Source organism: Vulpes vulpes, chromosome 2 (assembly GCF_048418805.1).
Source record: "Vulpes vulpes isolate BD-2025 chromosome 2, VulVul3, whole genome shotgun sequence".
Classification (NCBI taxonomy): domain Eukaryota; kingdom Metazoa; phylum Chordata; class Mammalia; order Carnivora; family Canidae; genus Vulpes; species Vulpes vulpes.
The window spans coordinates 85,963,619-85,989,301 of record NC_132781.1 but is presented as its reverse complement, the minus strand read 5'-3'; the positions used below and the strand labels follow the sequence as shown (position 1 = coordinate 85,989,301).

General features: G+C 49.9%; 1 protein-coding gene across 40 annotated transcripts in view; it reads left to right on the top strand.

The window, feature by feature from the left end:
• The window catches only part of LIMCH1 (LIM and calponin homology domains 1), a 300,514-nt gene that overhangs the window by 105,962 nt on the left and 168,869 nt on the right, over positions 1 to 25,683 (top strand). For 36 of the 40 annotated variants that reach the window (XM_072749119.1, XM_025986053.2, XM_072749121.1 and 33 more), the window contains one exon: positions 15,134 to 15,204. The exons of the other annotated variants lie outside the window; for them this stretch is intronic. In XM_072749119.1, the coding sequence (XP_072605220.1) occupies positions 15,134 to 15,204 (71 nt within the window). The remainder of the gene's footprint in view (positions 1 to 15,133; positions 15,205 to 25,683) is intronic. 40 annotated transcript variants of the gene reach the window in all.

Below are 25,683 nucleotides of genomic sequence, written 5' to 3'. Positions count from 1 at the left end.
CGTGTTGGCGGGGGACGAGCACCTGCTGTCTTCACCACCAACCAGCCAACAGAGCAGATTTTCTGCCATAACACATTATTTGTGAGTTTAAAGAACCAGAGGACGATAGATAGGGAGGGATTTTTTAAAATTTTTTAAAAAATTTATTTATAAATTTATTTTTTATTGGTGTTCAATTTGCCAACATATAGAATATATATGCTATATAACATATAGCATAACACCCAGTGCTCATCCCATCAAGTGCTCCCCTCGGTGCCTGTCACCCAGTCACCCCCATGCCCTGCCCACCTCCCCTTCCACCACTTTTTTTTTAATTTATAAATTTATTTTTTATTGGTGGAGAGGGAGGGATTTTATTGCGGAAATGCCTAGCGGTCTTAGACAAGACATCTTGCCTTCCTTCCTCCTCCTCCCCTCCATTCCCCGTCAATAGGCATTTATTTATTTTTCATTCCATAGGGGGTCACGTTGTATATAGGATTATTTCAGTTTGGATTCTTTGGATATTTCTGATGATTCTTTGCATACAGAGATAAAAATATAGCATATCACGGGTTGTTATTATTTTACCCCCGCGGCATTGAGCCAAGTGATAACAAACGTGTGGCCGTTTTGACGTTTTTCTGGGTTTGGGGATTTATTTCCTATTGCACGCCGTAAGGAAAAGGCACACTGAAGAGAGGAGAAGGTGACACGACAGTGGGAAGTCAGAGCCTTATTGACAACTCAGCTGATAATAGGGGAGAAATCACAGGGACACGGATATTTAGGAGTGATTTTGTGTGAACTCAAAAAGACCTCTCGGAGGGGACCGTGGGAGCTTGGGCATGCACTGTGGCTTTGTGTGAATTAGGAAAGCATGACTCTTCCTTTGGAAGCGTCGGTAGGGTCTGGCCAAGAGAGCCCACGCTGGCGCTTAGCCTCAACTTGATCAAGGAGCCAGCGGGACCCCCTCGTCCGAGGCACAACCTGTGTCATCAGCCATGACAACCCGACTACGCCCTGGGAAGCTGAGGCATCCATGAGTCAGTTGTGGTTCGGCAAAAGATGCTGTTATTATTGTCATCAGAATTGCAAGGTGGGAGGCTGGGGTGGAGGAGGGCTCAGAAAGCCTGTAGAGTTGCATGGTGCTGTCTTCCAGAAGGGAAGGGATTTGCCAGAAGTGGTTGGTTATTGGCAGGACTACGGCCAGCACCCGTTGTCCTAACTTCTGGCCTCCTACCAGTGCTGAGGAGGTGTCGCCAGACAACTGTGTGACTCACACAAAAGTACCATTGATGGAAGATGAGGGTGAGGGCGCTGTGGCCACTCCTCGCACCCAGCGCCTGCCGAGAGCCATTCACATGGCAAACTCACAGATGATGCGTCTTCTTCTTCTTTTTCTTTTTCTTTTTTTTTTTAAAATGATGCATCTTTTCAAAGCCAGACAGTACATTGGCTCTTTTGTCCGATATCCACGTATTTGTTTTAAAATATACTATGCAGAGGACATGCATAGATCCCAGCCACCGTTTTAACAGTGGGCTTGAGAAGTATTATTATATGGAGGTGTCCTTCTGTTAACTGGAGTGAAAACCCTTTGAAAAGTGAAAGATGATGGATAAAGAAGCTGTGGTTTATGTATACGTGGAATATTCCTCAGCCATTAGAAACGACAAATACCCACCATGTGCTTCGACGTGGATGGAACTGGAGGGTATGATGCTGAGTGAAATAAGTCAATCGGAGAAGGACAAACATCATATGGTCTCATTCATTTGGGGAATATAAATAATAGTGAAAGGGAATAGAGGGGAAAGGAGAAAAAATGGGTAGGAAATATCAGAAAGGGAGACAGAACATGAGAGACATCCAACTCTGGGAAACGAACTAGGGGTGGTGGAAGAAGAGGTGGGTGGGGGGTGGGGGTGACTGGGTGACGGGCACTGAGGGGGGCACTTGACGGGATGAGCACTGGGTGTTATTCTGTATGTTGGCAAATTGAACACCAATAAAGTACAAATTTATAAAAAAAAAAAAAAGAAAAGTGGTCTCTTCCCACTCTGAGCTCTTTTGAGTAAAACCAAATGGAAAATGGCTTTACTCACTAACGAGAAAAAAGAAAATGAGGTTGAGTGAGTCACGACGGAGGTCAGCCTATGTATTCCCAGTCCTCCCTCTAAAAATCTTCAGGATTATAAAATATAACACAATTCTAGAAACCGCGTGAAACCGACACAGAGCTCAGTTAATTACTGAAGGGGGACGGTCTTGGAAACACCGTGTCCTTGATCCAAACCAAGGAATAGAATTTGCCCCCTTGGAGACCCTTCCTCACCTCCTCCCAAGGAGACGTCCTTCCCTCGTTGGAAGAGTCACTCTGCTCATCTTATATTGACCATTTCCTTGGGTTTTTTTCATACTTGTGTTGCCCAAGTCATGGCAACTTTTTATTTTATTTTTATTTATTTATTTATTTTTTCATGGCAACTTTTTAAGGGATAAGCTATTTAAAATGTCATCCTAATATCTACATAAAATGAGCACTTTATCATTTTTTAAAAAGATTTTATTTATTTATTCATGAGAGAGAGAGTGGCAGAAACCCAGGCAGAGGGAGAAACAGGCTCCATGCAGGGAGCCTGACGTAGGACTCAATCCCAGGTCCCCAGGATCATGCCCTGGGCCGAAGGCAGGCGCCAAACCGCTGAGCCACCCGGGCTGCCCCATTTTATAATTTTTTAAAGCATAATTAGCCTATATTAGTTTCAAACGTACAACATATCGATTTGACATTTTTAGAAACGACTCAAGTGTGCTCATTGTGACGTGCGGTCGTGCTCGGTCTCCGTACGACCGTTGACCCTACTGCCGATGCTGGGCTTTGCGTCACCGTGCCTTATTTCTTTTATAACCAGGAGTTCGTACCTCTTAGTCCCCTTTATTTTTATTTTATTATTTTTTTTTATTAGTCCCCTTTATTTATTTCACCTGTCCCCCCTGCCCTGTTCCCCGCTGGTGACCACCGATTTGTTCCCCATATTTAAGAGTCTGGGTTTTTCTTTTTCTGGGTTTGTTTGTGGTTCGCTTATTATTATTACTTTTTTATATTCCACATATAAGTGCCGTCATCTGTGTTTGTCTTTCTCTGGCCGATTCCTTCCACCGAGCACGATGCCCTCTGGGCCCATCCATGTCGTCACAAACGGCAAGGTCTCCTTCTCTTCTGCCGTGTTTTATTTTCGCTTGGTTATCTAATAACTTGTTTGGGTGAAGCCTAGTAGTGTCCTAATTTGACTTGGATGCCTTCTTAGATGCCAAATCCTGGTGAAAGACAACAGTTTTGCAGTTACTTGGGATTCTCGGCGGAGGATTCTTCGGTTATTAGACCATCAAGTGGCGAAATGAATCGTTCCTCACACGGCCCCGCTGCAGTGACTGCATGTACCTGGCAGCGTCCAGTCCCAGGGCTTTGCCCCGAGTCAGGAAGCTGAGGGGCTTGACCCTTCTTTCCTTGCCATCCTCGGTGCTCACGTCACGTCGGTTGGGTGGCTGGCGAGTGCCGTTTGCGTGCAGGGAGCAGGTGAGAGGGTGGGTGCATATAAATGAAACGCCCAGTAGCACACTGGCAAGTGAGCGATAGTGACTGTCGTCGGTGGGAACAGGTAAGAGAAGGGGAGAAGGGGCCCTAGGAACGCGACCGAGTGAGGAGAAGGCACGGGCTGGGCTGCTCACCTGCACGCTCTGAGGGCTGAGCCGCTTGGTGACTTTGCAGTCCTAGCCCCAGACACCGGTTTGCTACGAACATCTTGGAACATTGAAAGAAAGAAGGAAAGAAGGAAAGGAAGGAAGGAAAGAAGGAGGAGGGGGGAGGGAGGAGGGAAGGGAGGTAGATCAGTTCAGAGAAACCCACGTAAACCCCACCTGGTTTCAATAATTGCAAACATTTTCTGCATTTCTCTCTCTCACACGCTCTCACATGTACCCCAAGTATTTTTTCAACCATTCCAGAATAAATCACAGGCATCTGACCTCCTTCCCTCTAAATACTTGAGCGTGCAGCTCCAAGTCCTCCTACGCAGCCACAGGCCGCTGCCGGTCTTCGTCAAGTGGGTGATGCCCTCGTTGTAGCAAATGGCCGGAATGTGTTCAGGTTTCCGCGCTGGTGCCCAGAAGGCCCTCGGTGAAGTTTCGTTGGAAACCGGGGTTTTCTTTCTTTTCTTTTTTTTTTTTTAAGATTTTATTTATTTATTCATGATAGAGAGAGAGAGAGAGGCAGAGACACAGGCAGAGGGAGAAGCAGGCTCCATGCAGGGAGCCCGACGCGGGATTCGATCCCGGGACTCCAGGATTGCGCCCTGGGCCGAAGGCAAGTGCTGAACTGCTGAGCCACCCGAGGATCCCCGGAAACCGGGGTTTTCTTAGAGAGCAGGCAAAGCATTTGAACGATTGTCTCCCAAGCCTCTCCCCTCCTCTCTTCTTGGGGACGGTGGCATGTTGAAGGGCAGTCTTCCTACAAGACGTGTCGTATCCTGGGTTTGCACAACTGTTTCCCCGTGGTCTCGTTTTGCCCAGACGCTGCGTGGAGGCGGCTGGCACGCCGGCTGCCTGTGTGCTTTTATACCCGGCACCTGCAGGCCCAGCTCCATCTGTCGAGTGGCCCCAACCGTACCCTTTTTCCTGAGCTTTATTTCTGAAAATTGCAACCACCTGATTTAGACACTGAAGTCGTGAATTTCTTTCTTTTTTTCTCTTTTTTGTCTCCTTAGATATAAAGCTTGGGGTGGGGTGGGGGGTGAGGAGGAAGTAAGAACTTCCAAGCAGGATGAAATATCCTACTAGATGGTTTCTACGTGTGATTTGTAAACTCCAAGTGCCCCAAAGAACAGGCTCCTGCGACCGTGTCTCGGGGCCCCAGGAGCGGGCTCAGACCTGAAGCCGCTTGCTCAGGGTCACGCAGCTCCTGAGTGCTGAGTGCTGACCTGAAAGCTGGGCCCGGACCTGCCTCATTCCAAGGTTTTTCTGCGTTAATGTGCCGAGGGGTGGGTGACGGTCATGTACACTGAGCTGCCAAAATTAGCCCGGACTGACGTATTTATTTAAGGACCAGACCATGCCACCAGGTAAGAATGACGGCGGAGCCAGAGTGTGTCCGCTGGACGCCGGCCTCCCGGGCCCCCTGGTCGGCTTTACTCCCCGCAACGCACGGACGCTTTGTGTCGTGTGGGGGCTCAGTGCGTGCTGCTGGGTCCCGTCCCCTGGGAGGCGAGTGCACCCCGAGGCTGCGCACCCGCCACAGCCCACGGCGCCCCACGCAGGATCCGAAGCTCCCGGGTGCTTCTGAGCGTGGCCTGCGTTCTTCATCAGGTCCGGCGGTTTCAAACTAGAGCCTGTCAATCTGCGGCTGCAAAAGGTGCCTCTGGCTTTCTGGTGACAGATGGCATTTCGCTATCCTGCAGGCTAAGGGCCTCCGCCTGGGGCTAGGGAGGATCACGGTCCTGACACTGATTAAAGCACCGCAGGCCTCACGTCCCTTCCTTGGCTACGCGGAGCGCAGGGCACGCAGGCAGCTGTCGTGCGGAGAGTGTGGCAGCGCGAGGGTGGCGGGAAGGGGCCTGGCCGGCCGCATCCTCGCCGAGAGCCACCGTGGGACCACAGCGAGTCGCTCCACGGCACCTGTGACATGCAGGGCTGTGCCAAGGCCCCGGGCGGACGTCAGTGCGGTGCGAAGGGACGCCGGGCGGGCCGTGGGGGCTCCTCGGCGCTGCGCGCAGCCGCGGTCATGTCGGGCGGGCGGGATAGGCTCGAAGGCCGCTTGGAGGGAGCACCCGGCCCTCCTCGCTGCTCCTGGGTCAGGGACGTGTCTCACACTTCGGACCCCCTTCAATGTGAAACAGTCAGTAGGTGACTGGGGGGACGTGTCGGGGAAGACGCTGGGCGTCGGATGCTCGAGCGTGGGGAGGAGGCTCGGTGCCACATTGGAAAATGCGAGTTCACGTGCCCTAGTTAAGGAGATGTGAAGGTGGGGTGCTTCTAGAAAGGCTGAGTTATGGTACGAGACGCATTCACAGGCGGGGCCTGCCCAGCGGGGGACCGTGCGGCTGGCGAGGGGCAAGGGCCGAGCGAAGGAAGCACGGGAACCTGTCGTACCCGCAGGGAGCGAGTGCCTGCCGCGGTCGTGGCCGTGGGCCGCCCGGTGCTAGGGGGCTGCCTGCCGAGTGGGGGTCGAGGGGCAGCGGGGCTGTCCCGCCCGGGGGGGCCTGTGCGACGCCCGTGGTCCGAGGAGCGGGGAGTGGCCGCTGTCACGCTGCTGAGACCTGGATCCACTGAGGACACATCAGGGGGCGGATCCGGGATGTCCCAGGAGGACCGGGGAGGCATGGGCTGCTGAACACCAGAGAGGAGGACCTGCGCCCAGTATGGAAGAGAGAAAGTAGTAACGGGCTCTAACTTTAGTGCTGTTGTCCATGTGACAGTGACAGTCACCGTCCGGCCGTGCCCAGGCGCCGTGGCGGAATTGGCGTGCGCCCGCCGCGCAGGCCCCTGGAGGAGGGGCAGGCACCCTCCCTCTGGGTGGGGGGAGCTGATGGCGGCTGCGGATTCGTGGCTCTGCTGAGCGCGCTCCTGCTCCTGTAGCCCGGGCCCAGCCCACGGGTCTCCACTCAACTTGAGGCCTTGTCCGCGGATTGAGAGTGGCCGGGCCGGCTCGTAGGCCTGCGGGCGACGGGGAGAAGGTGGCGGACACTGCACGCTCACGCGGGGAGCTTGGACCCTGGAAGGCGGGGAAAAGGGGCACCTGGGGGCTCAGGTGGCGAAGCATCAGGTCATCATTCTGGGGGCCTAGGACCGAGCCCCGCGTGAGGTTCCCTGTTGGGGGAGCCTGTGCCTCCCCTCCCTCTGCCTGCCACGTCCCCTGCCTGTGCGCTCGTTTTCGGTGTCAGATAAATCAATAAATGTCTTAAAAAAAAAAAAAAAAAAAAAGGAAGGAGACGAACCGGATACGGTTGGAGGGGCCAAATTCGGGTCTTTAAGGGAAGAGGGAACGCGCGCTCCCAGCTGGGAGATGAAGACTACTGTGGGCCGAGGGGCAGGTAAGCGCCCGGGGATGGGATGGCTCCTGGAGATGGGACGGGATGGCACCTGGGGAGGCGACGGTGCCTGGGGAGGGGACGGGACGGCACCCGGGGAGGGGACGGCACCCGGGGATGGGATGGGATGGGACAGCAGGGGATGAGAGGGGACAGGACAGGATGGCACCCGGGGATGGGACGGGATGGGACGGCACCCGGGAATGGGAGGGGATGGCACCCGGGGACGGGATGGGATGGCACCTGGGGATGGGAGGGGACGGTGCCTGGGGACGGGACGAGATGGGTAAAGTGTAGTTCTTCCTTCAGAGGAAGGGCTGAAAAGAGAGGGGCAGAAAGCACCTGTAGAGGAGCATGGGCTGGGGTAGCTGAAGGAGGCCTGGGCAGCCAGTGTGCACCCACCCAGCCCTGACGTCCACCAACAGGGCTGGGCGGGTGCGCGAGGCCCTACGGACGGCATCCAGCACAATCTCACCTCGGGGGGCCCTTGAGGCGTGAGCGGTGGGGGCACCGGGAGAACGATGGCCAAGGAGCTCCTCCCCATCCTGCCTCGCTTCCCATCAGGGTCAGCCCGGGGCTGTGGCGCCCAGACCTTTGACGTGGGGGCCGTGCCCACGCTGGCGCCTCGGGACCCAGCACCCCTCCTGTGGCCTCCCGGCTGCGCTGGGCCCTTGGACCCCCCTGGGCTCAGGGAAGCTTCGCGGGGCCTGGGGTCTGCGTGGACGCCCTCCTCTGGCTCTTTCCATTGGGGCCTGTTGAGGAGCAGGTCCGCAGGGGCCGTCCTGGCCTGTCGCGGGCAGAGCCATTCATTCCTCTGCTCCCCGCTGCCCCAATCATGCTGGGGGCCGAGGACCCTGCAGTCCTACCACCTGGGGCTCAGTCCTTGGTCGCATTGCTTGACCTCTGGGTTTCCTTGGTCTCGCAGTGGAACCAATGACCATCACAGGAGCCACCTCACTGGGTGCTTATGGGGTCACATGACATCATCCCTGGCGGCATTTGGACCCGAGAGCACGTCCGGCGGGGCTGGTGGATCTGAAGGCGCCCAGGACTCGGCTGTGCCTTTGGGGCTGCACCCTTGCCTGCTGCTCCCGCTGCGCCCTCGTAGGCCGCGTCCGTGCTCCCCCTCCGGCGCCCACCCTGCGGTGTGATCCTTGCCCCTGGGTTGTGGGTTCTTGCTGGGCGGCCTACAGATTGCACTATTTCGGTCTCACAGGCACCCCTGGTACATCGTCTGGCACGACACGGGTACTCGGTGGATGATTGACTGGCCGATTGCTAATTCTAGTTCAGGGGAGTATGACTTATGGTTGTTTATGAAGAGTTTCCATAGAAACTTGATTGGATTTTTCTAGCAACCCCATGAAGGAGACAGAAATAGCGGTGGATTTATTTCTCAGTAAATGTGAAAAATAAGAGCAATTCTGTTCTGTTTTATGTTACAGTTGAAGTGTGAAAATATGCTGAGATGTCCTTTTATTAAATAAGTCAGATGTGATCAGGAGAGAAGGGCGTGTGAGGAGCCGCACATGATCTTCTCCCGTGAATTTCAAAGGCGTATTATTTTTCATTTTACTGTTTAGAGGAGGAGATCACAACCTTGTGAAAGCGTACCTTTTTTTAAATTATCATTATTTCAACAAATATTTATTGAGTATCTACTGCGAGCCGAGGACTTCTCTAGGCTCGGGGTACGCAGCACGGAGGGACAAGTAAAATCTCCCACTCTCACCTTACGAGGTGGACTTGGGAAATAAAAAAAATAAAACGTGGGATGAAGCGTGCCTGTTTTTGCACAACTTAGAAAATATCCATGTCTTTCAAAAAGTCAAAATATATTAAATTCTGTATTTTTTTCAGTTGCCTGAATCCAGGGACCATCGTTTTGTCAGGCAATGGACTCTCCTCTTAGGGCCATGTTAATCGGGTTTCCAACGTTTATTTAAAATCCTCTTCAGGCATGCAGTTTATTAGGGGACTGCAGTTTGTCCACCAGATTGCTTTAAAAAACAACAACTGGGGGATTCCTGGGGGGCTCAGCGGTTTGGCGCCTGCCTTTGGCCCAGGGCGTGACCCTGGAGTCCCGGGATTCAGTCCCGCGTCGGGCTCCCTGCATGGAGCCTGCTTCTCCCTCTGCCTGGGTCTCTGCCTCTCTCTCTCTCTCTCTCTGTGTGTGTCTATGATGAATAAATAAATAAATTCTTAAAAACAAACAAACAAACAACTGAAGATTAATGAAAATATTTCTGAAATATAGTTCGTATAAATGATAATGAGCAAGAGGCTGGCTCTTGGGAGTCTTTAACTCTTCCTGGCAATTAATAATAGTGTAACAAGGTAGTTAGCAAAGTGTATCATTTTGGTATATAATGTGTTACATTAGAAACACATAAAAATGTTACCATCCAGTTGTGTGGTTGTGTTAGTAGACTTTTTTTTTAAGCCCTCCATATTTCAGTGATTTGAATGGTTGAGAGCTGCGCCACCGACATGCACAGACTCAGAAATATAAAATTACCTTTTAGTTCAATGAGAAGGAAATCAAATACAGATGAGTTTACTTAATAATTCCTTGTGTAAAATAGTGGGATAACACAACTGTGGTGGCTTCCTCTGCTTTTGGTTTAATTTCTCAGGTAGATGGAAGCATTTCTTTTCCTCCAAAATCACCAGTGTTCTGTTAAGCTATCCATTTATTATTTTTTAAAAAAGATGTTGTTTATTCATGAGAGACACACAGAGAGAGAAGCAGAGACCCAGGCAGAGGGAGAGGCAGGCTCCCTGCGGGGAGCCCGACGCGGGACTCTATCCCAGGACCCCGGGGTCATGCCCTGGGCTGAAGGCAGATGCTCAACCCCTGAGCCCCCCAGGCGTCCTCATTTATTATTTTAATCTGACATTTGCCACATGTCCCTCCATTGCTGTAAATCACCACTATTTTGGATAGTGATAAAAATGAATTAATCCTGAAGCATAAAGCAGGGAAAGAAATCTGGTCTTAGGCTTTCCCGAAAGGCGCGCAGGGCACAGTTGGTGACATAGGTGCCAGCATAAGTGCTTCTTGGATCTCTCCGAATGAGGACGTGTGCACAAGGTCATTAGAGCCACTCACGGTGGCGTCCAGTGGTTTGGTCCGCGGTTTGTATTCGTTTTTTTATTTGTTTCTTGCTTGTTTCTCTGGTGAAGGCCTTGAGGGAACAGTAGGAACTTTGGCCCTTAGTGTGAGTGAGATGGGGAGATATTGAGGGATTTTAAGTGCAATAGTGGCATGATCTAACGTCACGAGGTTACCCGGGCTTGCTCCATTGAGAGTAGAGGGAAGGGAGGCAAGGGTGGGAGCAGGAAGGCCAGCGAAGAGACTTATCTGGACTCGGAGTAGGTGGTAGAGTGGAGGCAGTGAGAAGCCGTTGAGTCCTGGCTAAGTTCCGAAGGGAAAACCAACGGAATTTGTTGGTGGGTGTGATGGGGTGTGACGGGGTGTGAGGGAGAGGGGTCAAGCATGGCAAAGCTGAACAGCTGCCAGGATGGAGCTGCAAGGACTAATGGTCAGATAGGCGAGGGTCAGCAGGGAGTGGAGAGCAGGATCTGGGGGAAATGATAAGGCGTCCTTGACATTTCAAGCTGCCTTTCCACTGCTAGCCCTGGGATGCTCCTGAACCTGGGTGCTCTCCCCACCACTCCTCTCTCTGTCCCCACCTCAGGCTCTCCGTAGTAAGAGTTTTCCTGGGTCTTCCCCATCCTGCTCAGCGTCCTTGGAGAGTCATCGGGAGCTCATGGCTTGGCCAGTGCCTTGTCTGGAAGGTTAATGAGAGGCCTTAGTTGGGATCCAGGGGGGAAGGTTAGTGAAGCTTTTGGGGGATGATTGTTCACTTCCGCTGCTCCTGGACCGTGGGTGCCCGTGGTTGATTCTTGACAGTCCTATTTTTTATAGCAATGGTTTAATGCTGTCACGAAAGGAACAGTAATTAACGGTCTTTAGCGTCAAAATACACAATGTGTGACATTGTAAACACAACAGAAAGATGTTGCTGAGAGGGGTTGTTGAGACAGGACGTCCGAAATCCTGATTCCAGTGGAAGGTCGTCCTTTTCTGATGCTGAGCTGTTGGCTCACGTTCATAGGCGAGGTCAGGGCTTTGTAAAATTTCCTGTGCGTGTGAGTCACATGGGGGGGTCTTTTTTGGGATGTTGGTTCTGATTAAGTAGATCTCGTAGAGGGAAAGGAGGGCTGGACTGTATTTCTGACATTGATTCCAGGGGAAGATGATGCTGCTGCTGGTCTCAGGACCTGCCTCTTCAGTGCATGGTCCTTGTTGAATCTCTGGAGTCTATTCAACTGTTGACCTTCTTAACCAAGATCTAGACCCGTCAATACTGAATGACTTGGGCTCGGAAGAAAGGATGGCATTAGGGTCCGCAGAGAGCAGTGAGAAGGCTGTGGCCTGATGGACACAGGAGCAGGGAAGGAAGAGAGGAAGAACAGAGGCAGAAATGACCTTCCTCCAGATGCACGGGGCCCCGTTCCCACCTCTAGCGTTGGCAGTCGGGAAATTGAATTTAATGCGGCTACACCCTGGAGGATGTTAATTAGCAGACTGGCTGTTAAATCAAGTCTCCTTGACGTGTCTTCCGAGCCATGCATCACATACAACATAATTTTAAATAGTACATGAGAATTTTGAGTAATCCATGGACCACCAATGTTTTCTTATAATCTAAATAGTCCTGTTACCTTCTATTTAGGATATGAGTTTTAGGTATCCACTTTCCTCTCTGAGCGTTTCACATGCAGTGTCCATGTCTGATTGTGTTTCTGATGACCCTGCCCATTATCATGGCTCATTAAATGGAGAGGGACCTGGGTTATCTTGGCCAGAGATTCTGTAATAGATATAGGTAAACCCTCTGGGTTCCCACTGTTAGCACCCCAAATTATAATAAAAATGTAAAGAATTGGGGAAAATGTTTTCAGAACCTTCTAATCACTTCTTGGTGAATAAAGGTTACTTTTTTTATATATAAATTTATTTTTTATTGGTATTCAATTTGCCAACATATAGAATAACACCCAGTGCTCATCCCATTAAGTGCTCCCAAAAAGGTTACTTTTACAGATCATGTTAGTGGTGTTTTAAGAATATAAATTAGAACTAATAGAGTCAGGAAAGAAAATGCTAAATTTTTTAAAGTCTGTGTTTAAAAATCTTAGCTTTTTAAAAGAGATATTTCGTAATTTATTTTAGGAAGAGAGCTAGATATTTGCAAACTGTAACTACAAGCTACTTTTTATCCATTTTCTCACATTCCCTTAAGTAAAAATGAGAAGATATTAACAAAGGACTATTTTTCTTTTTTCTCTTTCTTTCTTTCTTTCTTTCTTTCTTTCTTTCTTTCTTTCTTTCTTGAAAGTTCTAGGAAAGTAGGGAAAATTTAAAAAAGAGAACAAAAATCACACCTGCTTCCCACCACGAAGAGACATGTTGGCATATTTTCTGTGTGTGTGCATGCGTGTGTGCATGTTTTAATATTTTTGCCTGATTTTGGAATCAGGGTAATCCTGACCTAATAGAATAAGTTGGGAAGTATGCTTTCCTCTTCAGTTGTCTGGAATAGTTTATGTAGAATTGCATTACTTCTTCCTTACACATTTGTTGTAATTTACCAGATAAACCTTCTGGGACTGACATTTTCTTTGGGGAAAGTTACCTGTTTCTTTATTGAACGAACTTGGGTTGTTTGTGTCAAGAAATTTATCCAGTGCATCTAAGTTGGTAAATATATTGAAATAAATTCATGTATAAAATTCACTGTTATCTGTTTAATGCCTGTAAAATCTGTAATGATGTCATCTCTATCATTCCTGATGTTAGTAATTTGTGTCTTTCTCTTCTGGCTAAAACCCAAAGATTTTCTGTTCTATTAGCTAAAGATTTATCAACCTGGCTGGATGTTTCCCAATTTTATTGGTCTCAAGTAAATTGCTTTTGATTTCATTGATTTTTCTTTATTGCTTTGTGGTTTTCTATTTGATTTGATTGCAACTGATATGGTTCCCCCCCCCCCTTTTTTCTACTTAATTTGGACTTAATTAATGTAGAAAGAAACAAAATTCATTAATTTAAGGTCTTCTTTTCTGTTACAGGTGTTTTGTGCTATATATTTCCCCAAAATACTGCTTTAGTGTCTTTCCATACATTTTTATGTTGCCATATTCTTTCACTACAAAATATATTCTAATTTCTTTTTATTTCTTCTTTCATCAGTGGGCTAACATGGCATTACTTAGTCTAAAATTATTTGGATTTTTTTTCCTAGAGATATTTCTGTTGTTAATTTCTAAGTTAATTCCATTGTAGTCAGATGACATGCTTTTTTTATGGGTTGAGTTATTTTAAGTGTGTGGAGACTTGTTTACTGACCCAGAAGTTGGTCTACCTCAATACATGTTCATTGTGAACTAAAGGAGAAAAACATGTATTCTGCTATTGTAGGGTGAAGTGTTGTTGAAATGTCAAGTAAGTCAATTTGGTTGACAGTGTTGTTCAAGTCTTCTATATCCTTACTCATTTTTTGTTTGCTTATTCTATCACTTGTGGGAGAGAGATAATATATTTCTAATTTTAGTTGTGAATTTGTTTACTTCTCCTTGAAGATATATGTTTTGGCTTATGTATTTTGAAGTTTTTATTAGATGCAAAACTGTTTAGGATTTTTTTTTTTTTGTCTTCCTAATTAGCTAAACTCTTTGTCATTATGAAATGACTTTGTCTGTCTTTCATATTACTCTTCTAAAAGTTTCTTTGTCTGATATTAATATCCAGCTTTTCAAAATTAGCATTAGCATGTTATTATTTTTATTCCATTCTTCTATTTTTAACCTACTGCTATATTTATATTTATTTATTTTTTTAAATTAATTAATTAATTTATTTATGGTAGTCACACACACACAGAGAGAGAGAGGCAGAGACACAGGCAGAGGGAGAAGCAGGCTCCATGCACTGGGAGCCTGACGTGCGATTTGATCCCGGGTCTCTAGGATCGTGCCCTGGGCCAAAGGCAGGCGCCAAACCGCTGCGCCACCCAGGGATCCCTATATTTATATTTAAACTGCATTTTTCCTAGGCAGCACATTGTTTGCTCTTGCTTTTTTTCCCAATATGATAATCTCTGTCTTTCAATTGGAGATGTTTAGGCCATTTGTATTTAATGCACTTATTGATATGGTTAGGTGTAAGTCTACAGTATTGTCACTTAATTTTATTTTTTTATCTGTTCTGTATTCTCTTTTCCTCTTTTTTCTTTTTGCATTTTTTAATTATTAGGAGTATTTTTTATGGTTCTAGTTTATCTCCTTTCCAAGCTTATTAACTATACTGTGTTTATTTTGCTACTTTAGAAGTTGCTTTAGGGTTTATAGTATGCATATTTATCAGGCACACTGTAGATACTCAGTATTCTTATATTTGACAGTGAGTGCCCCAGTGCCTAGGTCGAACGGCTGCTGAGAGCCAGAGGCATCAAGAATCAGTCCTGGGCTGTTACTCATTCTTTTCCAGATTTTATTTTCCTCTTTCACCCCAAATTATTATGGGTATTGGCTCTCATATTCCTGTCTTGATGTTTGTCTCTTGAGGTTAAGTGTCTGTATCCTCCCCTCCTCTGCCCCTTTAATGTTTTAACAAATAGAGACTTTATCCTTAGGTGGTGCTTTCTGCAGACTTTTTTGAAAGTGTGTGGGTTGAGGCCGTGGCCTTGACTTATTATGGCCAAGCCCCAAAAGTAATATCCTTATCAGGAAGAACAGACATTTTTTTTTTTAAGGTATTGGGTAGGAAAAAGCTTCAAAATAATGGTCTAAATTTAAGATTAGCTGATCTCAGCAAAGCTACACATGGAAAGGAAATTCAGACCTAACAGATTTTCCCCATTCTTGGAAATGTCACCAGTTATTTGAAGCCTCTTAAATATTAAAAAAAAAAAAAATCATTGAGCTTCCTGATTGAAAAAGAAAAATTTATGCTCTCTCTCTCTCTCTCTCTCTCTCTCTCTCTCTTTTTCCAGCAAGTAACCGGCAGAAGTTTTGGTGACAAAGATTTTCGGACAGGGTTAGAAAATGGAATCCTCCTCTGCGAGTAAGTATAGTCTATTATTCAGTCTGTTTTTGTTAAGAAAAATCATTAGTGCTATTCAGTTCATCTGAAAACTTTGTATTTTATTTTGAATTTATTCATAGTTTGATTCTGAAATTTTAAAAAAATCACTGGGTCAGGCAGTAAATATAAGTAAGTGAGGGAGTTTGAGTGTACGATAGGGAGTGATGGGGACTTTCTAATTAGGTAAGAAGTATCTGGTAGCTGCTTTAGCTCCAACCATCATTTACTATGTAGGAATCTGGGCCCAAGTAATTGAAAGGATGCAGACCCAATTGTAGTAAAAGTAGCAGCTTTTCTCCCCCTATTTCCCCAAAACAAAAGCAATTTATGCCAAGTGAAAAAAATGCATCCACTTACAACATCTTAAAACGTGACAGGTAATGTTCCTCACCGGGCTTGCTCCCCTGACTTATTTTGAATAATTTATGCCCTTGGCAAATGTCAAATGCGAACAATAACTGTAATGTTTAATTTTTATGTTTTATGACAAAACCAGATTTTGTCATAAAGTGCTGCTGGTATGGTGGGTTCAGGAGCTCTCTGTGAAGTGGTTCTAGACACAAAATAAGCAAGAGCCTTAATGCTTAGAGATGGATGGACATAGACTTTCAGATCTCAAATTTTGAATTTAATAGGTTCTGTAATTTGGATACTGCTTTTTGTTCCATTAAGGTGAAATGCACCTCAGGAAATGCACAGCTTCAAAAACCCAGTCTGGTGGGATTTGAGAACTGTGTACACGCTTGCAGCCTACACCTGACCTAGAGGGAGGACGGCAGGTTCTTTCCCGCCCTTCCCGATCAGTCTCAACCTCCTCTAGAAAAGTACCGTAATTTCTATCACCATAACATTTACCTGCCTTACATCTGGAACTTTATGTAAGTGAAATTACATAGAATGAATCCACCCTGATTTTGGCGACTTCCGGAATGTTGTTTGGGACCCACTGAGGTAGTCGAAAGACTTCAGGCCTTGGAACCTGAGAACTAGAAACTCAAGCCTTACTGTACCCCTTAAATCGTTTAACCTCCGTGAGTCTCAATTTTTTTTTCCTCTAAAATGGTAAGAAAAAGTGATCACTTTTGCTTATGTCATAGACTTTTTGTGAATTTCAACAGGATCACGTGGATGAGGTGCTCTAAAGAATCACGTGCCATACAAAATGTTGATTCTTATGCAGCATCTTTCAACACAGTTCACACCAGCATTTTTTCCCTGCTCCCCATCATCCTTTCTTTTTTATTTATTTATTTATTTTTGGATATGCAAAAATTCTTTTTATTATTATTAAAATATGACCTTTATTTTATTTTTTTTTTATAAATTTATTTTTTATTGGTGTTCAATTTGCCAATGTATAGAATAACACCCAGTGCTCATCCCATGAACTGGAGGGTATTATGCTGAGTGAAATAAGTCAATAGTCCTTTTTTCTTCAAGGAGAAATGCGCATGCCCTGCTTGCTGTTTCCAAGCATTCCTTCCTGCAGGGCCTCTTCGCTCCTCTCATACTTTTACTTCCTTCACTGCCTCTTTTCCCTTTATTTTTTTATTTTTATTTTTATTTTTTATTTTTTTTAGAAGGAGAAGCAGCCTCACTGCTAAGCAAGCAGCCCAATGTGGGGTTCGATCTCAGGACCCTGGATCATGACCTGAACGGAAGGCAGACGCTTAACTGGCTGAGCCACCCAGGCGCCCCTCTTTTCCCTTTATTAAACCTCAATCAGAGCTCATCTCTTAGATGAACCATAAGTAGTTTAGCATCTCAGTGGAGACAAAGGCAGGCAGACCACAGACACCTCCCTTGTGTTCCAACACCTGCTTCTCCGATGGTTCTGGGCTTAGCTTTCTCCTGATGTGGACGGACTGAATCTGGTCTGGTTTATGTACGTTGTGGTCTCTTAACTCTGTTGAAGTGGGTCTTTGGTACCAAGTTTTATTTAACTGACATTCGCTCCAAAGGTCCCTGTAGGTGTCCACCTCCCCACGACGCTCCCTCGAGTAAATCTGCCAGGGTTCAGTATTGCCTCCCAGACTTTGGACTGGGCAGGTTCATCTGCAGACAAGGCTCTGGGTCTGGACACTTTTGCATGAATAGAACTTGTTTCTCGGCGCACCTGGTGGCCCAGTGCTTAAGCGACTACCTTCAGCTCAGGTCAGGATCCCAGCATCCCGGCTCCCCGCTTTTCCCTCTCCCTCTGCCCCTCCCCACGTCTTGTGTGCGTGCGCTCTCACTCTCTCTCAAATAAGCAAATAAAATCTCTAAAAAGAAAAAAAAATAGAAGAAGAAAGAAGAAAATAAGTTGCTTCTTCCCTCAATGAAAAGGTTAAGTTAGAGGATGGATTCAGTCCTGTGAGCAGCGGTGCTCTCCGTGGGCCTTTCCCAAACACGTTGATGAGTTTTGGGGCTGTTTAGGGGTGGAGGGATGGGGTTTGGGCCCAGGCCAGGTTAGGAAACACTATGGTTAGACAAGGTGGAGGCACAGAATGTAGCCAGGGGCCTCTTTAGATAAATAGAGGGTTTGGACTGCGGACAGCCAGGGGCAGGCGGAGGGAGCTGGCCGACTTGAGGCTGCACAAGGGTCACTGAGCAGTACTAGGCCAGGCTCAAGAGAAGTGTGCTACTGTCTAAGCCTCCTACCCGCCGAGGATGGGAGTCCCTGGGGTACTTGCAGGAGTCGGAGGACTGGGGCGAGTCCTGGCTTCCCTGTGGGACCCACAGAGAGGGTGCTAAGGCGCATGCACCAGATGTAGCCCGTCTCCACCTGGGCCATTGGGACAGAGCTGGGGCCACGGCTGGAGAAAGCAGAACCAGATGAGAGCCTCAGTGCAGGACCCCCGGGGCTGACCGCGCTGAAGGTTGGGCAGTACAGGAGGAAGAGGTCCCCTCCTCTCTGGGCAGAGCAGGGCCAGGCTGAGATCAGCAGCAGTGACTCCTGGGCCTTGGGTCCTGGGAGCGCGTGGTGAGGCCTTGTGCCGTCGCTGGGGTTGCTGGCTCACGGCGAGGACCAGACGGCAGGGACGGAGGGTCTGAGCACAGCGCGGGCTCCCTGACGGTGGGTCCCGGGTCTGAGAGCAGATGGGGGTGTGCAAGGCCGTGCCGCTCTCTAGGACCAGAGGGCACCTCCTGGGTGCTGGTGACTAAGGGGTTCTGGCTTGGAACCCTCCACCAATGGGGTGACACGCAACACTGTACGAAGAACTCCCTGTAATTTCAGATTTCAAAAACTAGCAATTCAGCTCCTCAGAGACTGAGGCTTTCATAACATGCAGCCCTCTTTTTATTTTATTTTTTTAAAAGATTTTATTTATTTATTCATGAGAGACACACACACACAGAGGCAGAGACCCAGGCAGAAGGAGGAGCAGGCTCCATGCAGGGAGCCCAACACGGGACTCGAACCCGGGACCCTGAGGTCACACCCTGGGCTGAAGGCTGGTGGTAAACCGCTGAGCCACTGAGCTGCCCGAGCCCTCTTTTTAAAGTTTGTTGGATAAATAAAATCTTTATTTTTTTAAAGATTTATTTATTTATTCATGATAGACATGGAGAGAGAGAGAGGCAGAGACACAGGCAGAGGGAGAAGCAGGCTCCACGCAGGGAGCCCGACGCGGGACTCGATTCCGGGACTCCAGGATCATGCCCTGGGCCAAAGGCAGGCGCTAAACCGCTGAGCCACCCAGGGATCCCCTAAATAAAATCTTAAAAAAATAATAAAATAAAAATTTTTGGAGCTTTTCAAGTTCGTATTATTCAGAACAGAAGCCCAGCTGGTGTCCTGTAATAGTGTTGTGACCCCAGCGGAGGAACACATGAACAGCGTCAGTGAATGACTCCTTTTGTTCGACAGACTCTCCTCCCTTTGTCCGGGTTGGATTGGCCCTAAATGCCGGTCCAGCCGGGGAGACGTCATGCTCCTTGTTCACTAAACATTTCCTGAGCTGTTGATGGGTCTGAAGAAATTCATAGTTCTCATCAAACAGAGGGCTTCCTTCTGGGTCTGGGGTCTGGGGTCTGGTTTTTTGCTTCTTGCCAAACTTCCGTGTGGCCTGTGAGGACTGTCCTCATACCCGCTGCACGGAGGCGATCAGTGGAGGCTTGGGGGATTAACTAACCCGCCTGAGGCTGTATGGATGAGAAATACATCCAGGGCCTGGTTTCTTAGCTTTTGCTCTTAAAGACTGTCCTGAGCCTACAGTTGGGATGTTAAAGGGAGAGAGAAGCAAGAGGCCCGGGGCTGGTGCAGAAAAGGCTGAGTGTGGAGGGAGGAGAGGGCAGGGGGTGATGTGAAGGACAGCAGGTGGTCTTGGGGTGTAGGCACCCCGCGAGTGCTTGGGGTGGTCTGGTCTTTCCTTTTCTTCTACGATTATGTATTTTGGAGAGAACGCACACGTGCGTGCGTGCACATGAGCACAGGAGGGGCAGGGAGGGGAGAGAATCTCCCGCAGACTCCCTGCCGAGCGTGGAGCCCAGTGCAGGTTTGATCCTGGGACCTGAGATTAGGACCCGAAATGAGCCCTGGGTGCCCGGGGGCCTCCCGAAGAGGGGGAGCGGGTGCAGGGGAGCGGTCGAGGGTGCGGCTTAGGCCTTCTCAGGTGGAGCCTGGGGACAGGGATGCCCAGGGGCACCTGGGGCTCCGGGGCAAGAGGGAGCTCCAGGCAGGGAGGGAGCAGCACCAGGGAGCCCTGGGACCCGGCCTCTGGCTGCGACACCAGCAGCGGACGGCGGGCTGCGTGTGCCCAGGCCGGGGACAGCCGACGCGCTTTAGCTGTGACCGTTCATCGCCCCAAATGTACCCTGGACGTGTGGGGGTTAGATGCTCATGTGACGGGACGGCCTGTGAAACACGTGTGGTCCAAGCAGGGCCGGGCTGCAGTGGCGACAGGGTCACGCCATAGAGGCAGGGACCAGCTGCTGCAGGTGGCCCCGAGCACTGGAGGGCCTCGGAGGGAGGCGGCGAGCAGCAGCCCCTATGGTGGCGCCCCCGGGCCCTGCTTCCCAGCACCCGGCTCGCCCTGCTCGGAGAGAATTCCAGAAAGGAGCCTTCTGAGTGGTTTCCGTGACGCGGACTGTACCATTTAGCGGGAGCTCGAGGACCTGCCGTGCAGCTCAGGGCGCAGCGGTGGCCTGCGTGTCCCAGCTAGGGGGCCATGGTGACGGTCCTCCCGTTTCTGGGGGGCTGCGGGTTGCGAGGCTGGGCGGACATGGCCCACGGGCGCAGGCTGCTCACGGAGAGCACTGGCCGTGGGCGCCGTGCCGCGTTTCAGGTGGGACCGTCCCCCTCCTAGACTCAGGTCCTTGGGCTCAGACAGCACCAGAATGCTACTTAGGAGACTAAGACAGCTTTTCAGGAAAGGTTTTCCCAGGACTTTTTTATAAATCTTCCCCCCGCGCCGCCCATCCAACTATTTTAAAAAATTTTAGACTTAAAGGAAAGTGACAGGAATCCCGTAGGGGTGATGCACGCACCCGCGTCTAGAAGCAGATGATTCAGGAAAAGAGTCGTGTGCGGAGACACATGAAGTAAGGAGGCAAAAGGGGAGGCTGCCGACCCTCCAACAGCGAGGTTGGACGCGCGCCTCCACTTCCCTGTGGAAGGGATCCTGTGGATCCCTCCACTTCCCTGTGGAAGCCTTTTGGATCAACACAGGCCAGGACGGCACGTGTGTTTTCTCTTCCTTATGATGTTCCTTTCTTTTTAAAGATTTTATTTATTCCTGAGAGACAGAGAGAGAGAGAGAGAGAGGCAGAGACACAGGCAGAGGGAGAAGCAGGCTCCCTGCGGGGAGCCTGGTGCGGGACTCGAACCCGGGACCCCGGGGTCACGGCCTGGGCCGGGGCAGACGCTCACCGCTGAGCCCGGGGCGCCCCTTCCTTATGACTCTCCTAGGATGCTCTTCCCCTTCCTTCGCCGTGGGAATGCCACACAGAACGCATGTCGCACACCACATGCACGGGAACGGGCCGCCGGCTACCGGCAAGGCCTCGGGGTGGCAGGAATAGGCAAGAGGCGGGGTCACGGGGGCATCTGCGGCCGCAGGGGCACCTGTCACAGGGCGCGGGCTCTGCTGCTCGGCCGTGACTTCCCACCCTCCCTCTGTCACCCTCTTTACTCTCCGTTCGGCCTCCATCCCGCGACGTCCACTCAACCGAAGCCAGTCCCCGTGCTTTCATGAGCAAGTGCAGTGCCCTGCGGAGGCCTGAGTTCGAATCCTATCGAACTGTGCGAAATAGACTGTAACGGGTCAGAAAACACCGTGTCACACGCGTCCCCGTGCCGTTCCCGCGGCCTCCGGAGCCCGGTTCCCGTAGCCGAACAAGCGGCATGACTGGAGCAAAAACAGGGCCGATGGGAGGCCCGGGTGAGCTGATAATGCGGATAAATGAACGTCTCTGTGGAGCGCTTGGAGCATTGCGAGCGCTGAACTGTTCGCTGTGTCCCTTCATCTGCGAAATGGGGGGCTCGCTCGCTCACGAGGCCCCAGACCCGAGGGCGGGAGGGCCGCGGCGCTCGGCAGGGCCCGGGGTTGGCGCTCCGGACCACCAGCCGTTGTCACCACTGGAAACAGGCCCGAGGTTATCACGGATACGGCACAGTCAGTGCCATTCTGTGTCACCGGGCGCCCAGCAGCTCTTTCTCTGGGGTGGCTGCCAGCCGAGGGGTGAAGAGCTGGGCCCTGCTCCGCAGCTTGTCCTGCGTCGCCTGTGATCAAACACTGGGCAGGGAGGTCCGGGCCCTTTACAGACCCGATCATCTGTGAATAACGAGCCTCGGCTGCCGGAGCTGGGGGCCTAGACCGACTGTGTGGGCCACCGCGACCTTGCCCTCGCGGCGATGTCATTTCCTCCCACCCCGTCCAGCCTCCTGCGGTCTCGTGCTCTGGAAAGCTGTTCCGGAACCGTCCAGGCGGCGTTAGCAGGTTCCCGTCTGGCTTCCAAGCGGCCGTAGCCTGTATCACAGCCGGCCCGGCCCGGAGGGAAGAGCTCTTCTGTTTGTCGTCGGGTCTGCTCCACTGGACCCTGGTCCCACCCGACGCCTGTGTCACAGGCACCTGTTGCCCCCGGGTACCAATCGTCAGCGACCTTTACTTTCTCCCCGTCCTAGCGGTGCTGTCGGGGTTGTCCTGTCTCTTCCCCTCCACTCCGCTGCCCTCCTCTTCCTCTCCTTCTCCCCCTTCCCTCCACTCCCCTCCTGTCCCTTCACACACACACACCCATACACTCTCACATGAGGAACAGCCCCATCCTTGAAGGCTAAAGCCCGCAGCATAGAAACATCTAGTTTCTTTTTTATTATTATTTTTTATTTATTTTTATTTTTTATTTTTTATTTTTTTGAAACATCTATTTTCTTTAAGATTCTCCGTTACAGCTCCATCCGCCTCGGGGTTAATAGAGGTTGCACTTAACGGGTTTCATTCTGCAGATGCGTTTTCATGGAACGCAAAGCCTGAGGGTGTCCGTCTGCAAACGGGGAACCCCTCGACCACGTCTCAGTGGATTTTTGTCTCAGTTCTTAAGTCGGCGAAATAATTTTCTGAAGATAAGAAATCTGTCGGCAAACAGTTGTTTATATCGTTACTGATGAATGAGCTGCTTCTTCTGAGAAGAAAGGCTTGCCTTGGATTGCTGTCCCCGTTCCAGCGTGAGATGTGGTGTGCCACAGACGTGTCCTGGCCCTTCTCGGACGGGGTGGCTTTGCATGGAGACATTTTGCCATATGGAGGATTTGTTAGATAGTGACCGTGTTCTGCGCGGTCTCAGACTAGGAACGGAGGGGTCATAAAAAGGGAACGGGAGGCCCGATCCGGATCTTCGAGAGTTTTATGATGCGTTTGGGGCCCCGAACACATGCATGGAAACAGTTAAGTAGCCGCGGAGGCCAGCATGTGAGTAAATGAGACCGACCAAGTTTTAATTGCCAGGATTTAATAAGAAGGCAAACAAAGGGAGATTGTTACAGCTTGGGAGACGGTTACTGGGGAGATGCTACATCAACAGAATTTTACCGAAGACGAGAATAGGCTGAGGGGAAAGAAGGGCATCCCGGATGGAGGCAGGAGCAGAAGGCGAGGTCTGAAGTCAGGGAGCAGTGTGCTGTGCGTGGCTTCCCCGGGAGGGACGTGCCTGACAGTGTGGGGGGGGGGGCATCCCTTCCTTCATTCAACCAACCTTTGTAGGAACCCACTTACCAGCAAGTTACTGGAAGGCCTAGGACACGATGCAATAAAACCACGTAGTAGGGCCGCCCCGCTCAGATCTGGACTCTAGATCCTGACTCCCTCGGGATGTAAACCTCAGCTTCTCTTGTGGAAGAGACATGAAGGTAGAGACCTGAATGAAGAGTAGAGATTAGCCAGGAGAGAGGGAAGTAGGGAGGAGCCTAGAGCGGCAGCGTAACGCGTCTGAATTCCCTAAGATAGAAGCTCGTGCACTGGAGGAATCGCAAGGAGACTCATTTGACCAAAATGTAGGACGTGGGGTGGGGCGGGTGGCCGGGGATGATGGTGTGAGATGAGGGTAGGTGGAGAGGAGGACGAGGCAGGGGCAAAATTGAGGGCCTTGAAGCCACGGGAAAATTTTTGAGTTCGACCTCCACCAGAGCAATAGAAATAAGAAGAGTCCTGAAGAAATCAGTAGGACTTGGTAGGGTAGAGGAGTCAGATAAATGAAAGAAAAGGCTCAAAAATAACCGCAGTGTTTCAGTTAACGGGCCAGCAGACTAGGGCCGCTGGCGCTCACTGAAGATGACCCTGTTTGTTGGAAGACGTTGTAATTTCAGGTGAGTTTGGGAAATAGCCCGTCCAGGGGGCGGCTTTGTAGACCACTGGGGACAAGGGCTTGGAGCTTAGGGGTGAGGCCATGGATTTCGCTTTTGCAAGTATGATTTGTTAGACTTATCAAGGCCCAACGGTGATGACACCAAAGTCTGAGTCTGACACCAAAGATCACGTTAAGAAAGAGCAGCAGCAGTTTGAGGAGGCCTGCCCCCGGGTCAGGGGTGAGAGACGGAGAAGCTCGCCATGGGGCATTAGAGAGGTGAGAGGGGCCCCCGGGAAGCGTGGTGCCCTGGACGCCAAGGGAGCTAAGAAGACGTAAGAAGTGGCAGTCACCCGTAGTCCACGGTCCCGGTGACGTCAGCTTGCCCGAGGCCTCGGAACAGGCCTGCCTCCCGGGTAGAGGGTAGAGGCGGCCCTGCAGACTCTGAGCCAGTGGCCATCTCTGGCAACTGCCGGACCCGCGGATCATGATTTTACCAGATTGCTCCGAGTCTGGCTCATTCCGTTGCCTCATTCCAACAGGCTCTTGGTAGAGACTCCATCTAGTATCAACAACACCTGCGGTATTTTCCTCAACTATTCAAAAAAAAAAAATAAAAATAAAAAAGGAAAAAAAGAGGGGTCTGGCCCCACTGACCGTATCGCCGAACTGACGACATTCAGGCGAGACGGTTTTGAGGGTGAAATTGGGGGCGTTAACCAGCCGAGACGCTGGAACAACCAATGAAACCGGAGACCGTCCCCGGCAAATGGGGGTATGTGGTTGCCCCGGTTGTGGGCAACCCCAGACTGATGCCTTCTAGTCCCCGCTGCTTTGTTCATCGTCGGCATAACCCATCCCCTTCCTGATCCTCAGGGCGGCCCCGGTAGGTGAACGACCCGGGTCAGCCCTTCTCGCCTCCCTTTGTCGTGATGAGGTGGAGACTCAGGGTGGTTAGAGCGCAGCGTGTCTTCCAGCTCTTTGTCTGGGGCTCTTTCTCTAACCCAGATGCTCACTCGAATCTCAGCAAACTTGGGCCCTATGGCCCTCGCTGATTTGGGGCTTAGCGGCCGGTAAGAATTTGATAGGCCTTCTGTGTAGGCTTCTCCTTTGTCCCTCGGCCATATCACAGTTGGCTTCACAGACTTGGCCAGGCTCCCGCTCTTTGGCACCAAGGCTCATTAAGCTTTCAAGTTCAAGTAAGGACATTTCAACCCACTCTTTTTTTTTTTTTTAAAGTTCTCCACTGAAAAGCTGCTTTTTTCTCTTTGATGATTGGCCTGGCTTAGGTGGGGGCTTAGGTGAGAACTGAGTATCACAACAGCCTTCTGTCAGGAGGGATGGATACAGATGAAGAACATAGGAGATCTTGTAGGACTCGTGATGAGCAGAACGGACTCTCAGTGTTGCCTTTTTTTCCTTCTTGAATCTCATCAAATAAGCATGATTTCTACTCAAAAGGGGGGCTCAGCACAGTGCGTGCAGGGTGCTACTATCCCCATTCAAACTGAGTCTTAGCATCAATTACAGGCGGCTCCTGGGGGAGTGACGGGGACTTGTGTGCGTTGAAACGTTCTCAAGCTTATCCATCTTTGCAACTGTTTGTCCATGAAAAATTATATAATCCTGGTCACAACTTCTTTCTCCTTTCCTTTCTTTTTTTTTTTTTTTGGAAGATTTTATTTATTTATTTGAGAG